The 17,292-nt window shown below is 36.8% G+C and overlaps 1 protein-coding gene across 3 annotated transcripts in view; it reads left to right on the top strand.

Annotated features, from left to right (window-relative positions):
* Positions 1-757: 757 nt before the first annotated feature.
* ACTR3 (ARP3 actin-related protein 3 homolog (yeast)) overlaps positions 758-17,292 on the top strand; it is a 67,674-nt gene continuing 51,139 nt past the window's right edge. For 2 of the 3 annotated variants that reach the window (XM_012650522.1, XM_012650524.1), the window contains exon 1: positions 758-1,150. In XM_012650522.1, the coding sequence (XP_012505976.1) occupies positions 1,107-1,150 (44 nt within the window). In that variant the 5' untranslated portion in view covers positions 758-1,106. Of the gene's footprint in view, positions 1,151-1,441; positions 1,638-17,292 lie in introns of those variants that run through there. The other variant, XM_012650523.1, reaches the window with a different exon arrangement.

The raw sequence follows: 17,292 nt of genomic DNA on the forward strand, positions 1-17,292 counted from the left end.
TTTTAACCGCCTTCCAGTTGGTTCTGATACACCCGTTACTTTAGGCTTTGCAGTTTTTAACTCTAAAAAAATTTTTTTATTTGGCCCTTAATCCTTGCTAGTACCCTGATAGTAGAATCGTAGTACTCTAGAGGGAAATCTTTGTCATCATCCAAAGCCTTGAATGAAGGCCTATTTGCGTATATTACGTAGAATACAATCCTGGGAGGTTTGCCTTCCTTGGGGGCACGAGTTTCTCTGGGGGTGGGGTAGGACTACAACCTAAAGTCCTGTAACAATACACAAGTGTAACTGAATAAAACCTCAGAACAAAGGCCGATGGGCCAGGGCGCAAGCCTTTGTTCTCGCGTTCCCCAACTGCTCACCCTTCCTGATACTGCTCTTTTCCATCCAGAAAAGCAGCCACTCAAGTTATAAGAATGGCTGCAAGCCGCGGACAACGCTTTCAATTAGGCGGTTTTCCCCCGGGCACTGGAGAAGATATTTCTGGCTGCAGGAGGCGCTTCCACTCCTCAACCTAGCACAGAAGCAACTGAAACTAACCCAAACGCTTAAAGCGAAATGCTTCTTGCAGCTTCAGAAGTAGAACTGGAAGCTTGGGCTGACTTCCCCGCCTCTACCCTCCTAGAAAACCCGAAGTGGATTTCACCGTCGCCGGGGCCGGGGCCACGGCCAGCGGCCGCACCTCACCGCGCATGCCCTGTCGCCCCTCCCGCTCGGAGCCGGAAGGGGGAGCGCTCCGGGCCTGGGCTTGGCCTGGCCCGGGCGTCGGCACCGGCGGCCATCTTGGCTTCCCGGGGAAAGGCGGCGTGAGGGGTAGAAGTTGTAGGGTGGGGGCAGGAGTGAGGAGGAGGGAAGAGAGAAGGGGAGGAGGCCGCGGCGGGGCAGGGCGGGGACTGCCTGCCTGCCTGGGTTGCGGAAGTGATAGCCGCTGACCGAGCCTGCTGCTTTCTGGCTACTGCTTCGGCTTCTCGGCTCCCCCTCGGACGGTGAGGGCGGCCCGGCTGTGGATGATCAGATAGCCTCTATCTCCCGCCGCCAATCTCTGGCCCCTACCAGCACGGAGCAGACAGCGGCGGCAGCAGCAGCAGCAGGCGAGGAGGAAGATGGCGGGACGGCTGCCGGCCTGTGTGGTGGACTGTGGCACGGGGTAAGGAGGCTGACGGGCCGGGGTGGGGAAACTGAGGCGGAGAAAGGAAAATGGCGGGGGAGGGAGGAGGCCGGGAGATGAATGGTGCGGCGGGATGCCGCCGCCGGCTGTCAGTCTTAGACCCGCCGGCTAGCGAGGGGTGGGGCCCGGTGGAACCTGGGCCTCCCTCGTGCACTCGCTTCATCCTCCTGGGACTGGGACTGGGGCGGGGGCGCGGGTCCAAGATCTCCCTCTCCCTCCGCCCGGAGCAGCTTCCTCTGTGCGACCCCTCCCGGCCCTTCCCCCACTGCGGTGGGCAGCGCCGCCCAGAGAGAGGTGGGGACGGTCGCCTCCCCCAGGACCGCGGTCGCCGTGGAGGTGGTCGCCGTGCCCGACCCACCCGGCTTTCTTTTTCCTCCGCGCCCCATTCTGCCCGTGGGCTTGGGGACCAAGGGGACGAGCGCGGGGACTGGCCTGGCACAGAAGCGAGAAAAGAGAAGTGCTCCTTGTAGGTTTTGCAAGATTGCTGTGACCACACTGCCCAGGGTGTGGGTGGGGAAAGGGAAGGATCGGACTCTGAAAATGGGAACCTCGAGTGGGGCTTTCATTTGACCACCCACCTTCTCTTTTCGACTCCCGGTCGTTTCCATCTCCCTCTTCGTTTTTACCAGTGAACCAAGTCACATTTTAATTCGAGAGAGAAAGATGTCATGTGTTACTTCTCTAGCCTCAAAAAAGTCCCTCAGTGAGCAAGCGCGCTGCAACTTCCTTAGTTTTGTCAAAGCCGCTTCCTGCTTTCAATCTTTTATACCCTTATAAGGTAGTTTTTAGTTTTCAACCTGAACACATCTTATTAGAACTTTTAAAGTTAAACCGGTTTTAAAGAGACTGAGTTACTGGTGCTAAGTGTCAATTTATGTGAACTTAAACTGTAGTTGTGTTCCACGGGGAGAGGAGACGTGAAGCACCCTGGAAAATCAACTAATTTAAGTTGTATATGTTCATTCTGTGACGGTATCTTGAAGCAGGAAGGAAGGTATAGAGGTATAAGGGAATGTGCTTAGTTTGCAAGTAGTTTATGATAAATCTGTAGTGTAGTTTACTAAAATATAGGATGGCTTTAAAGTGGTTGTTCCTTTCGTATTAATAGACACATTTTAGAGAGTTACACCACTCTCTATACTTACATAGAGAATAGACTGCCCATATTTTAATGTAGAATGACTGCTTATTTTGAAATGTTGGAGTTTTTTCTTTTTTTTTGGCCTGTGCTGATTACATCTCTTTGATCCTTAAAACACTCCCAATTTTTTTGAGGGGGAGGGTGGTGAGGGGTGGATTGCCAGTCTTTTATTTTCTTTTATTATCTACCATAGGATTGTTAAAGGATTGTATGTCCTTCAGCCTTTAATTGCTCTATGTAAGATTTCTTCAGTCTTCACTTGTGTTACTTTAGCCAGTGTGGCAGTTTCTAAAATCCCAGTCAGACAGAGGGAAACAACCAACTTCTCAATATTTTCCCTAGGAAAACACTAGGTTAGATTAGCCTTGTAACATCTGTGTATTTTTTTGATGGATGCCTTTTTAGTTTCTTCTTAATCCAGTCTCATTTCCATGAACCAGTACGTTTTTTTCCTTTTCTCTTAGTCTAATTGGTGTGTAGTTTTATATTTAGGGTCAGTTTAAAATTCGATGTAGCCTGTGTGAGTAGGACTTTTCAAGTGTGTTGTTAATGTGACAAATACTGCTACCTAATTAATACTTAATGCTTTAGAAATTATTCAGTTGTCAGTAAAAATAGTGTAAATAATTGTCGCAGTAATAACATAACATCTTAAGTGGAATGTTACTTTTTCTGTCTCCATTTTTCTCCTTTTGAAATAGTTTTGGTTATTTTTGAGTTAGAATACTAGATAGCTCATTGAGGTTCACTGTCCTTAAGTGACCTCTTTTCTGAAAGGGCAACCTCAAATTTAAAACATGGTTGAGTGATAAGTAACTCGGGGAGAGGGGTTCAGTCTATATCTAGGATATTTTTGTTTTAGTATTTCAATTATTACAATATTACATTTTCATGTTATTGCTTTGTTGCAGCCACACAAGGAGAAGTTGTTAACTGGACATTCATTATGATGTGAATGGAATTAGAAATCTTGCCACCTCATTATGTTTTATCATCTGTCAGAATCTGAAATTCCCCCTTTAGAGTTTCATTTATTTTGGTCTTTTTGGTCTTTCCAGTTGCCTGTTAAATGCTAAAGTTATACCTTCAGTTTTATTAGCACACAGAGGATAAATCCTTATGATTGGGTCCTTGAGCTAAGCATCTCTAAGCATGGCCTTAACAGGGAGTTTTACATACTGTGCCCAAATGCAAACTGTGCACCTATAATTTGTGTATTCCTTTATGCTTTAGAGAGGGCATTCACCTCTTCGGTCTCCAAATTACAATTACCCAATTAGTGTAAATGGAAACAAAATTTTTTTTTTAGCAGGATTAATGAATTCAAATTAGTTATTTGATTGTCATCTGGTTAGCAGGTGATTCAACCTGCTGTTTGAACCTAAGTTCTTCTGTATGTAAGCCCTGTGTTCTTTCTGTTACACTATGGGGACTCTTGATCTTGTTTTCAGAACTATACAAGTTGCTTTATTTTTGTTAGTAAAGTTAACTCTATTTATTCCTGGTTTAAAGTAATCTTTAAAAAAAGCCTAGCCTTATGAATTTGATTCAGTTGATTAGAGAAACTTTTCTGTGTAATCTTTCTGACTTGATTCAGGTTTTTTTTCCCCTGGCTATGTGAATTCCTAAACTACTTCCTTGTTACTTTGTTTAAATTTAATCTCTAGAAAAAATTTACTCTCTAGGTAATGTTTCTCAGGAGATAATAATAGCATTTATCAAGAATTATGTCTCAGGCCCTGTGCTAAATGCTTTATATTATCTCATTAACTTTTCACATCAACCTAATAAGTATTATCTTCATTTTATAGGCAAGAAAATTTAAGCTTAGAGAGGTTAAGCTGCTTGCCCAAGGTATTATAGCAAATAAGTGTGACAGAGCCACTCACTATATCCTCCTTATGTAGAGGATAAACTTTTGACATTTGAATCATTTAGATATTTTTGATTTTGGGTGGGAAATTAATTTATGATGCAGTGAAGGCACAAAGCAATGTTAGTAACTTACAGATGACTTGCACTGGTAGAAAAAGTGTTGTCAAATTGAGGCTTCTGATATAATTAGCATTATAATGAAATGTATAACACAATCTACTCTCAAGAATCTTAATCAGAAAAGAGCTAAAAATCATTAACAAATTAGAGGTAGGTAGAAAACTGCATTTAATCAAATGTTAGGATATTTGCTTTTCAGACAGTAGATTAGAAGGAAAGAAAGATTACTGTGGTCAGGAAGTTTTAGGAATTTGAGGTATCCTTTTAAGGATTTGATTAGATGCACAGGAGAGCATTTTACCAAGGGCAAGGAAAAGCAAGCACAGCTGAAAGAGAAGAGTAGTTGCTTTTATGTTTAGCCCTCTTAGCATGATATTTTGCACTGCTCCCCTCCTTTAGGAATTGAGGACCTTGTAATAACATGTGGATCTAGATTTTGTAATGTGAAAGGAAACTCACATTTATTGAGCACCTCCTATGTATCTGGTGTTCATTATATGACAACAGAAGCTTTGATTGCAAAAAAATTTTACTCGATAGGGAATAAATATCCTCTAGTAGAGGAGTGAAATTTTGAAAATAAGGCCTTTAGAATATTTGTAGAATGGAATGCAGGGGGATCGGATATAGAAGAGATATCTGGAATGAAGTTATGGGGCTTGGGTGCATAGTAGGAACTCAAATCTTTGTTGAATGAATGGACAGGAATTAGGAAGATGGTTTTAAAAAACTACATCAGAAACACCCCATACCCAGTGATTTAACATCTCAAGGGTTGGGCCTAGAACTGTTCATTTAAGTGTGCTTTCTAGATGATTCTTAAGCAGCCCACTCAGCACCAGCTTTGCAGAAGTCCTGAAACCAAGTATTGGCAGTGGGGATGGAGCAGAAGAGGTAAGTTTGGCAAAGATTGCTTCTTTGTTTTGCTTGTACCTTTCTTCTGGCAGTTATATTGTTTTGTATTGTTTATTTATGGATAGCAAGGGCTTTGTAGTCAGCTGTTTTTGAGTTCATGATCTATCACTTACTAGCTATGTGCCTTTATACATTTCAAACTCTGCAGGTCTTATTTTTCTCATCTGTAATTTGGAGACCATAGTGTTTACCTTATGGGTTTTTTTTTTTCCTCCTCTTGAGATAATGCATGAAAAGCACAGTGCCTGGCACATAGTAAGAGCACAATACATTGTAATTATTATAATAATCGGTTAGCTCCCTCTTTTTTGAATTGAAGTCCTCAAGGAAAGGAACACAGTGTCTTATGCTTATTTTCTTATCTCCTGCAGGCCTTGGCCTGCCTACCACAGTTCTTTGCACAGTCAAAATATTTTTGCTGATTTGAGAGATTGTGAAGGAGGTGTAGCTAGGACTTGGCAGCTGATTTTAGTGGATTGTAAATAGGCATCAATGAATATTTCAAGATTATGAGCTTGAGTGATTGGGACAATAAGGGAGTTGGTTTTAAGAAACAGTAAAATTGGAATTTGTTGTTATATTTGGAATGATGATCTATAATTGGAAATGTCCTAGAGGAAATTAAAAATACAGGAATTTTAGGAATGAAAGTAGAGACTTGGGAATCATCATTATAATTTATAAATTGATGCTATAATAAATGAGAACATTGAAAGAGAAAAGAACAGAAAGGTTGAATATTAATGTTCCATCTTTTAAAAATTATGGATGTGTGATCCAGCTTCTTGAGCATCACAATAAGAAAAACGAGCACATGTGACTTATGGTTTCAGCTATACCAATCAGCTATGATGTGGCCTTTTGGATCCTTGAGTACAGCCTTTTGACTGAATTCAAACTTTACAGTTAGTAAAGGGATTCATTCTGTGAAGTTTGGTTTCTGTCTAGGGGCGCACTTAGGGACGGGTTCCCCAACCCTCCCAACCCTAGACAAAGGTAGAGCTAAATTACCTTTGTCCAGCATGCTCTCCCTCCTCCAACTTGTAGAAATACCAAATACTTGGGCTAGGGTCAGAAGTGTGGAATGGTTAAAATGTAGCTTTGAGCAACATGTTTCTTGAAACAAAATTCCACCATAATGAAAACGTTTGAATGCTCTCCTATAATTCTACTGGAACTTGTAGGCTTTTTTATGATACTACCTATCTGTGATGGGCATTAACATAAAGAAGCAAGAGCAAAGCAATTAAGTAATAATAGCACTACAAAAATATGTGGTATAGCTACCAAGCACTTAAAACATTCATGAATTTTTAGATGACAGTGTGAGTTAAGGCAAAGTTATTGCATTAGTGTTTTAAATTTGGTTCTTTAAAATAGGATAATGATTAATATTACTTTGTGTGCTGGTTGTTTTATAACTTTATATGGCCTTTAATATCATAAAACGTACATAACTTGACTAATACCAGAGCAAAAAGACAAATAATAGTTTTTCTAAAGGACCATTTTGTAGGATTTTAATAATTTTGTTTCAAAATCTTGAAAATCCTTTCCAGACTGTTGATTTAAACTCATGTCATTCTTACATACTTCTTGAAACCAGGAAAGGAATAGCTTGAATTGTGTAGCCAGATGTATTCTTTTACCCTTCTACTCTTCTCCCGACCCCTAATAACATAGCTCAGAAGAATATTCATCTGTTCTGATGGTCAGCATTCCATCTTTAAACATTCTGTCTTCAAGTTGTCTTGCCCGTTATGAAAATACAATACTCTTGAGAAGAGTGTCTTTATGCCTTTTTTCCGTGTTTGTGTGAATAGGGATTTGCTATCAGGAGGATAAAAGTCCTAGAAGGAGAATTGGGTGCGAAAGACCTTATAGTTTTAGGGTTGGTTTGAAACTATAAAAATGTAAAATATGTTTTTAGTATTGGTCTATTACAGTATTTGCTTATTTAAAGTTTTAGAGATTATTATAATTAAATTTAGTATGTTTTTCTTCTGCTGTAAGCATTTTTAAAATTCAGTTACTTTGAGGGTACAAACATAGCATTTAATGTGGATTTGTGAAACTTGCTTTAGTGAATTAAGGGAAGTGCCTAATGACTCACACAGAATTATAGAGCTAAAAAAGGACTTTGAGAGATAATTTAATCCACGTTTCACTTACAAATGAAATAGAGGTTCAGAGTTGACAAATGCCTTTTGGGGGTGTTCCTAATGATTAATTGGTAGTATTGTTGAATTCTCTTAAGTTTTCTTATGAGTTCACGTTTATCAGTTACAGTAATTGAAATTTCTTCTTAGTTGGAATAAATAATGTGTGTTTTTTTACAGTGAAAATAGTCTTGGTTGAGGCCTGGTATAAAATATGCATCAGAATTCTTTGGTGTTTTGTAATGCAGAGGCATACTCTATGGCACAAATGAAAAACTAATTTTATGTTCCCCAACATAACATTTTAAACCAAGTTTAGAAACAGTTTTAAAAAGGAGTTGCACTCAGTAGATGCCAGAACCAATTACCTTCCTAAAATGAGTGCTCTTTTAAAAGAAATATTCTTTTTCTATTGTTTCAGAGATTTAAATCTTTGGATTTCATTTATTAAAGACTTATTAAATGGGATGTGTATAAATCAGCGATTTCAAGACCCTTTATAAGTTTTGTTCTTGGGATAATTAGTTATTACCTTTTTAGAAACTCTATGAAATAGATACTATTATAAAACCCCCATTTCGATGATGAGGAAAATAAAGTATAGTAATAGATCTAGAATTTGAACCCTGACATAGTCATATTCCAGAGCCCATTGCCATATTGCCCCCTAGTTCGGGTATATTCAATGACAATAGTTGAATTGTTAACTCAATTTTTAAGAATGTTCATCTTATACCTACTTAAAATAAATATTAATCTGTAGAACTACTTGAATTTTAGTAAAAATATGAAATATATAGGGAGATCTTAGTAACCAGTTCATTGATTTTATTAACCTGTAACATATTAAAGTTAAATGATATGGGATTATTTATTAGTTATCTGAATATTGCGGGGACATGTATTATATCTAACATGATAAAACTGACAATTGCTGATTAACTCAGGAAAGCTCAATTAAGAAAATGATGTTTAATTACACAGAACTTCAAAACGAATGCATACATATTTCTGAAGCTTCAATTTGAAAATGAATAATCTCTGCTGATGCCTTATTCTAATTACTTACTCACTGTGCATTGTGTGCTAATTAATGACCACACAAAATAGAAATGAAAGTCAAAAAATAGAAGAACTTAAGGAAATAATTAAGTACTTATTTCACTCTCAGTTTTATGCTAAACACTATGGGATATACAGAAAATTAAGGCATGATTTTTTTTTTTTTTAATAGAGATGGGGTCTTGCTATATTGCCTAGGCCATTCTTGAACTCCTGGGCTCAAACGATTCTCCTGCCTCAGCCTCCAAAATAGCTAGGACTACAGATGTGTGCCACTGCACCCAGCTTTTTAAGGGCATGATTTTACAATTTAGTTCTGGAACTGAAACTAATACAGTAAAATAATTAAGAATAGCTTATTAGTATTTAATTGTTTGGGGGAGATTAATAGGGCTGTAGTGTTTGGAGAATGGTTTATGAAGAAGCTGAACTTGATCAGATCCTTGGAAAAGCATAAATAGAATGTGATAGTTAAATGGGAAGGAAGACTTCAGCAATGTAAGATAAGTGAGCTAAAGGGAAAACTCCATGATTGTGTCTTTTTTGTTCATTTTCTCTCCAGGTGATAGTCTCGTGCATAGTATTTACTTATGCCCAGTAAATATTTTATTGATGAAGGGAAGTCAGGAAGGAGTTATATCATATTTGGGGGAGGGGTCAGTTACAAAATTACAATACCTGGAATTGAGATATTTCTATTGGGCACTATGGGATGGCAAGTAGTGTATGTATTTATATCTTGCCTTATTTCAGAAGGGTTTTAAATGGGCAGAATGGTTGGAATTGATTTGATGGGCGGTAGTACATTGTGTAGATGATTAAGCAGAAGAGTGATAAAAGTTAAATTTATGCAGTGTTAGTTTGGGTTTAGTATTCTATTTTAAATAGCTTTATTGAGATGTAACTCACATACCATAAAATTTACCCTTCTAATGTGTATTATTGAGTGGTTTTTACTGTATTCACAAGATTGTACAACCATCCCCCTTCAGTTTTATTTTATTTATTTTTTTATAGTTGACACCATTGATTAGAATCCAGTCAATTTTAGAACATTTTCATCACCCCAGAAAGAAACCCCTCTACCCTCAACCCTTGGCAAACACTAATTTACTTTATGTCTTTATGGATTTGTCCATTTTGGCCATCTCATATAAAGGGAATCATACAATTTGTGGCCTTTTGTGACTGGCTTCTTCCATGGGGCAAGTGTTGACTGCTATAATCTTTGTCTTTAGTGGTGATAGTTGGACTGATGTAGTAGCAAAGGGGTTGGGAAAACATTGCTAAGAATCTTTGAAGGGATAATTAAAGGAATGCATACAGGTGTAAAAAGAAGGCCTATGGATAGAGGAAAATCATCTGAGGAAGGAAATGTTTATAGAATACTTAGTGAATGCCATGCACTGTAATCTCCTTTAATCCTTATGACAACCTTGTGAATTTAGTTTTATTTCTTATGCATTAGGAATAAAGTCTACAATCACAGAATTACAGGCTAGGAGATGGTGGAACAAGCATTTCACTCATGTCATTGTGATTCCAAGGTCTACGTTCTTTTCTCCCCACTAGTGAAAAGGAGTTAAGATTTTAAGGTTTAGACTTGAAAGGACTGGGAGAATGTTGTTTCTGTGGACACACAGAGGAGTGCAGGTTTTTCCACTTAACGGTCTATCAGTCTTTTTGTGTCAGTTTAAACATTGACTTACATGTAATGAGAAAAACATTGGAGGGAATTGGAAAAGTTTTTTAAACAATTGTTTCAAACAATTTTATAGCTAATACTGTCTTATTCTACTTAGCAAATTTCCCTGTGAATTAGCCGCTACATTCTTTTTCTAAAATTTCCTAATACCAGATTACCTTTTTGTGCTTTGGTATAGTATATAGAAAGCTATGGCTAAACTGAAAATTGAGATATTATGTGAGTAAGCATTGGGATCAATTTGTAAACCTCCATTTTCTTTTAAGATTGGTAATGGTATCTCATGTAAAAATTACACATGACATACTTTATTTTTATGATATGGTTAGGGTAGAAACAGGTCATTCATATTAGGGTAGAATTCTTTCAACTTTAGTGATTGTCAATACTAAGAAATTTTGGAAAATAAGTTACGCTAGATCAGTAAGATTTATTCATCCTAAAGTTCTAGGGTCTTGTATTCATTTTGTTATATGGTTTCAAATTGTTGAAATATTGAAAGTTAAACTTTGAGTGCCATTTGTCACTTATGTATGCTACAGGGTCATATACTGTATTCAGAGTAATAACATGTTAGTTTTTTTCTGGCATGATTTTTATTGTAACTTTATATTCCAGTTTATTTTTGAATTTTTGTTTTTGTTTTTTTTTAGATTCTGTTCCCATTTAGTGGTTCAGTGTTAGTAAACTATTGGTATCTTTTAATATTAAATAGCTTCTTTGATATGAGATATTTTTCAAAGTAAAAAGAGATACAAACCATCGTATTAAGTACATACACAAGGTACACTCTGTCAACTACAGGCACACCTTGGAGATACTGCAGGTTCGGTTCTGTTCCAGACCACTACAATAAAGCAAGTATCCCAATAAAGTAAGCCACATGAATTTTTTGGTTTCCCAGTGCCTGTAAAAGTTATGTTTACATTGTATCATAGTTAATTTTTGAGTGTGCAGTAGCATTATGTCTACAAAAACAAAGTACATACCTTAATTAAAAAATGCTTTATTGTTAAAACATACTAATGATGATGTGAGTCTTCAGTAAGTCTTAATCTTTTTGCTGGTGGAGGGTCTTGCCTCAGTGTTGATGGCTGCTGACTGATCAGGGTGGTGGTTGCTGAAGGTTGGGGTGGCTGTGATAGTTTCTTAAAATAAGACAGCAATGAAGTTTGTTACAATGATGGACTTTTCCTTTCACGAAAAATTTCTCTAGAGCATGTGCTGCTATTTGACAGCATTTTATCTCACAGTAGCACTTCTTTGAAAATTGTAGTTAGTCCTCTCAAACCCTGCCGCTCCTTTATCAGTTAAGTTTATATAATATTCTAAATTCTAAATTCTTATTTCAACAGTGTTCACAGCATCTTCTTTAGGAGTAGAGTCCATCTTGAGAAACCACATTCTTTTGTTTACAGATGAGAAGCAACTCCTCATCCATTGAAGTTTTATCATAAGATTGCAGCAATTCAGTTCTACCTTCAGGCTCCACTTCTAATTCTAGTTCTCTTGCTGTTTCTCCCACATCTGCAGTTACTTTCTCCACTGAAGTCTTTAACCTCTCGAAGTCATCCTTGCCAATTGGAATCAACTCCTTCCAAACTCCTGTTAATGTTGATGTTTTGACCTCTTCTCTTGAATCACAAATGTTCTTAATGTTATGTAGAACGGAGAATCCTTTTCAGAAGGCTTTCAATATGCTCAGATCTGTCAGAGGAATCACTGTCTATGGCAGCTACAGCCTTATAACATTTCTTAAATAATGTGACTTGGACAGTATTTCTAAGTATTTCTTAAATAATATGACATAGAAAATCGAAATGATTCCTTGGTCTATAGAATGGATATTGTGTTAGCAGGCATGAAAGAGAACATTAATCTTGTACATCTCCATCAGAGCTCTTGGGTGACCAGGTGCATTGTCAGTGAGCAATAATATTTTGACAGGAATCTTTTTTTCTGTCTCACCGGTGGGCTTAAGATATTCAGTAAACAATGCTGAAAACAGATGTGCTGTCATCCAGGCTTTGTCATTCCATTTATAGACCAGAGGGCAGAGTAGATTTAGCATCATTCTTGTGGACCCTAGGATTTTTGGAATTGTACATGAACATTGGCTTCCATTCAAAGTAAAGGTTGCATTAACCCCTAATAAGATAGCTAGTCCTTTGAAGCCAGGCAATGACTTCTCTTCTTTAGCTATGAAAGTCTAAGATGGCATCCTTTTCCAGTATAAGGCTGTTTCATCTACATTGAAAATCTCTTGATGATTGTAGCCAACGTCATCAGTTATCTTAGCTAGATCTTCTGGATAACTTGCTTCACTTTCTACGTCAGTACTTGCTGTTTGACCTTGTACTTTGATGTTATAGAGATTGCTTCTTTCCTTAAATCTTTGAAGCAATGTTTGCCAGCTTCCAACTTTTTTTCTGCAGCTTCCTCACCTCTTTCAGCCTTTGTAGACTTGAAGAGAGTTAGGGTCTTGGTAATTAGGCTTAAGGGAATGTCGTGGCTGGTTTGATGTTCTGTCCAGACCACTCAAACTTTTTCCATATCAGCAATAGGGCTGTTTTGCTTTCTTCTTGTTGGTGTGTTCATGGGTGTAGTACTTTTAATTTCCTTCAAGAACTTTTCCTTTCCATTCACAATTTGGCTAACTGTTTGGCACAAGAGGCCTAGCTTTTGGCCTGTCCTGGCTTTTAACATGCCTTCCTCACTAAGCTTAATCATTTCTGGCTTTTGATTTAAAGTGAGAGATGTGCCCGGTGCTGTGGGGTGTGCCTGTAATCCCAGCTACGGGGGAGGCTGAGGGAGGAGGATCACTTGAGGCCAGGACTTTTGAGACTGCAGTGTGTTATGATTGGGCCTGTGAGTAGCCACTGCACTCCAGCCTGGGCAACAAGACCCCATCTCTTAAAAAAAAAAAAGGTGAGAGACATGCAACTCTTCACTTGAACACTTAGAGAGTGTTATTGATGATTGTCTCCAATTCCACTCGCCCTCCTCCCCGGAGGCGATTTCTGTTATGACAGGCGTAACCATTTCTTCTATAAAACTCATTTGTCCTTTGCTATTTCTACTAGTCTAGCTTCCCCCCCTCCTTCCACCTAACCCTGTTACATTTCTACTACTATTCTTCTAGTCTTTGATAGCTTTGATAGCTTTGATAGCTTCAAAAGTGCTTTTGAATTCTTTCCTCTACTTCCCTTCTCTAAGCAAGTCCTTTTCTAAAGTGCCTTACTACTCCCTCAGCCAAAATCAGCATTGTAGATTTTTTTAAATTGCTGTCATAGTCTGAAATTTTCAATATATTTAACTTGCTTGCCAGGCCACAGAAAAACATTTTTTGTTTAGTTTTTCAAAGTGTTTTATTGCCCTTTTGTGTTTCATAAAATTAGATAGGATAGTTTTGCCTTTTTCATTTTATGTCTTATTTTAAACCATTTAGAAAATGACATTTTCTTTTCTCAGTATAGGAAAGTGTAAAGAAATAAGTGGATTCATAATTTGATTACCCAGATAAGCCCAATGACATATTTTAAATTAAAGTAATATATATGCATGTCTATGCATGAAATATCTCTAGGATACCTAAGAAACCTGATAGTGATTGACTCTTGGGATGGCAACTGGATGGCTTTAGGGACAGGCATGGTAGGCAAACTTATCCTTTCGTTTTTTTTCTGTGTATTATCTATCAAAATTTTTATCATGGGCATGTTACGTATTCAAAAATTCTTTTAAATAAAAACAGGTAATACAGGTGAATGGTTAGAAAATTTAAAACAGAATGATGTAAATTTAAAAGGCAGAACTTTTTCTTCTTTTCCTCCTGTTATCTGGAGATAACTACAATTTACTTTTTCTCTTGTTTTTCTTCTAGAAAAACTGTGCATGTTCTAGTATTGTATAATAGAATTGTCCTTGATATGTAGTTTTATTTTTGCTCTACACATATATGTAAATTTCCCTGTTTATAAATTAACACCAAAAATTCAAAAGTATCTTTGAGATATTTCAAGGTATATTCACAAAATATAATTTTTCTGTTTAGAGTTGACATTTAAAAAACACTAGGTTTGAGAGTATTTTTGAGATATTTCAAGGTAATACAAAAATTAATTTAGGCAGTATTAAAAATAAACACACACACAAACCATTAATTAAGGAATAGCAAGTTGGAAGGCATTAGGATTCTACTACTTTTGCCAGGGAATTATGTTATGAAAATCGAATATGTTCTAAAGGAATGATTTTTTCTTTTTTTCTTTTCTTTTTTATTGTATATATTTAAGGTACACAACATGGTGTTTTGATATAAGTATACCCTATATCATGATTCTCACAATCAAGCTAATTACATATTGATTACTTGACATAGTTAACATGTTTTTTTGTGGTAATACTTAAGATCTACCCCTTTAGACAAATTTCAGACAGAATGATACAAATGCAAGTGTACAATACTGTACATTATTAACTATAGTTACTATGCTGTAACTTAGATCTCTAGTACTTATTCATCTTATAGGTGAAAGTTTGTACCCTTTGATCAACATCTCACCATTTCCCCTACCTCCCAGTTTCTGGCAACCACCATTCTACTTTCTGTTTTTATGAATTTGACTTTTCTCCATACCTTGTATAAGGGGAATCATTAGTTGTCCTTTTGTAATTAGATTGTTTTACTTAGCATAATGTCTTCAAGGTACATCCTTGTTGTAGCATATGTCATAATTTCTTTCCTTTTTAGGGTTAAATAATATTCCATTGGGTTAATCCATTCACCTGTCTGTGGACCCTTGGATTGCTTCCACCTTTTGCCTATTGCGAATAATGCTGCTATGAACATGCATGTACAAATACCTGATCAAGTTCCTCCTTTTAGTTCTTTTGGGTACATACCTAGAAGTGGAATTGCTGGATTATGTGATAATTTTATGCTAAATTTTTTTAGCAACTACCATACTGTTTTCCAAGTGGCTCATCATTTTACATTCCCACCAGCTATACACAAGGGTTCCAATTTCTTTACATCCTCACCAACATGTGTTATTTTCTGTTTTTTTGATGGTAGCCATCCTAATGGGTGTGAAGTGGTATCTCATTCTGATTTTAATTTCCATTTCTTAATTATTTTAGTGATGTTGAACATCTTTTCATGTGCTTATTGGCCATTTGTATATTTTCTCTGGAGAAATGTCTAGTTAAGTCCTTTGCCCATTTTTTAACTGGACTTTTGTTGTTGTTGAGTATAGTTCTTTATTCTGGATATTAATCCCTTATCAGATAAATGATGTGCAAGTAATTTCTCCCATTTCTTGGGTTGCCTTTGCATTGTGTTGATAGTGGCCTTCGATGCACAAAAGCTTTTAGTTTTGAGGAAGTTCAGTGTAACTCCTTCCTTTGTTACCTGTGCTTTTGGTGTTACATCTGAGAAACTATAGCCAAATTCAGTATCATGAAGCTTTTCATCCTGTGTTTTCTTCTAAGAGTTTTGTAGTTTTATCTCTTATATTTAGGCCTTTGATCCATTTTGAGTTAATTTTTGTATATGGTATAAGGTAAAGGTACAACTTCATTTTTTAGCATGTGGATATACAGTTTTCCTGCCACCTTTTGTTGAAAAGACTGCTTTCCCCGTTTGAGTAGCTATGACACCCTTGTCAAAAATCATTTGATTATATATGTGAGGGTTTATTTCTGGGCTCTCTGTTCTATTCTGTTTGTCTGTATGTCTGTCTTTATACCAATATCACACCATTTTGGTTACTGTAGCTTTGTAGTAAGTTTTGAAATCAGGAAGTATGAGATCTCCAACTTTGTTTTTTTTCAAGATTATTTTGGCTTCTGTTTCAAGATTCCATATGAATTTTAGGATGGATTTTCTATTTCTGCAAAAAACACTGGGATTTTAGTGGAAATTGCATGAATCTGTAGATGGATTTGGGTAAATAGCTTTCAAATATGAAAGTTTGTCCCAAGTCTAAATTTTTCACTAAATCTAAATGACAAATTTAAGAGCCATTTAGTTCCATTTTTAAAGCTTAATGGGAGAAAATGAGATCAAAGTGTGAACTAGCTGTTCAAAGGAAGTTTTTGCTAAAGGCTATTTAGATTTTGGGGAATGGCCCTGGGGAAGACAGAATGAGTACCTCTTTGCATGTTTGTTCTGTAGTAGTCTGGTAAGTGTTGTCTTTTCAAGTTGCTTTTATAAATGACATTTCTGAATACCCAGAAGAATTTACAGAAAATTGCAAAGGCTGTGAAAAAATAAATTATACTGGTAGGATTTAGGAATTCAAAGCAAAAATTCATTTTGGAAAAGTAAGGTTAAAAATGGTTCACTGTAATATTTGATCAGTATTCTGAAGAACATTATTCTTTAGAGAGCAACATGTATGTGTGCTTAGGGAAATAATATGAAAATAGTTTGATTTGAAATCCGTTTGCATTATTACAAAAAATTTGAACCTTGCATATGAGTGAAAAACAAGAGTTTTTAGTTTAAATATAGTGATTACATCCTTAAATTACAATTTAAAGGGTTGATATATCAAATGTTAATTGTGAGAAGTTTCTTTTAGAGAAAAAGCAGGAGAAACTCTTCTGCCACGTGCTTGTACAAAGTTTCTTTATGGTGATTATCAAGAATCTGGAGAGTTCATAAAAATGTCTTAATCAAGGATAATATGTAGTTATTTCAAGTGTAAATTTTGATAGAATTGTTAGGTGATGGAAGCTACATTTGAACAGTTCTAATTTGGAAATCTTAAATTCAGTATTTAATATCTTTCTTAATAATTTATCTTTTCTTTTTCTTTTAGTTATATCATGTAAAGAAAATTTAAATGAAGTTTTTTAAGCAAATCTCGTATAGTTATACCGAAATCCCCTCCAGTTAACTTGGATGTGCTTTTCTAATATTAGCATATGAGGGCTGTTCGGAAGGTGTCCAGCCATTGTTAATAAAACAAGAACAGTTACATGACTGGATGCTTTCCAGACAGCCCTTGTATTTTGTGTGCATTGAAGTGAAAAGGGTTGAGAGTGTACTATCCCAGCTTATCATTTTGGACTTAGCCCAGCATTTCCTTCAGATCTTCTTAAACTCTTTTCCTGTTATCTCTTCTCTTTTCCCTAC

The sequence above is a fragment of the Propithecus coquereli genome, unplaced genomic scaffold (genome assembly GCF_000956105.1).
Source record: "Propithecus coquereli isolate 6110/MARCELLA unplaced genomic scaffold, Pcoq_1.0 Scaffold33, whole genome shotgun sequence".
NCBI classification, from domain to species: Eukaryota; Metazoa; Chordata; class Mammalia; order Primates; family Indriidae; genus Propithecus; species Propithecus coquereli.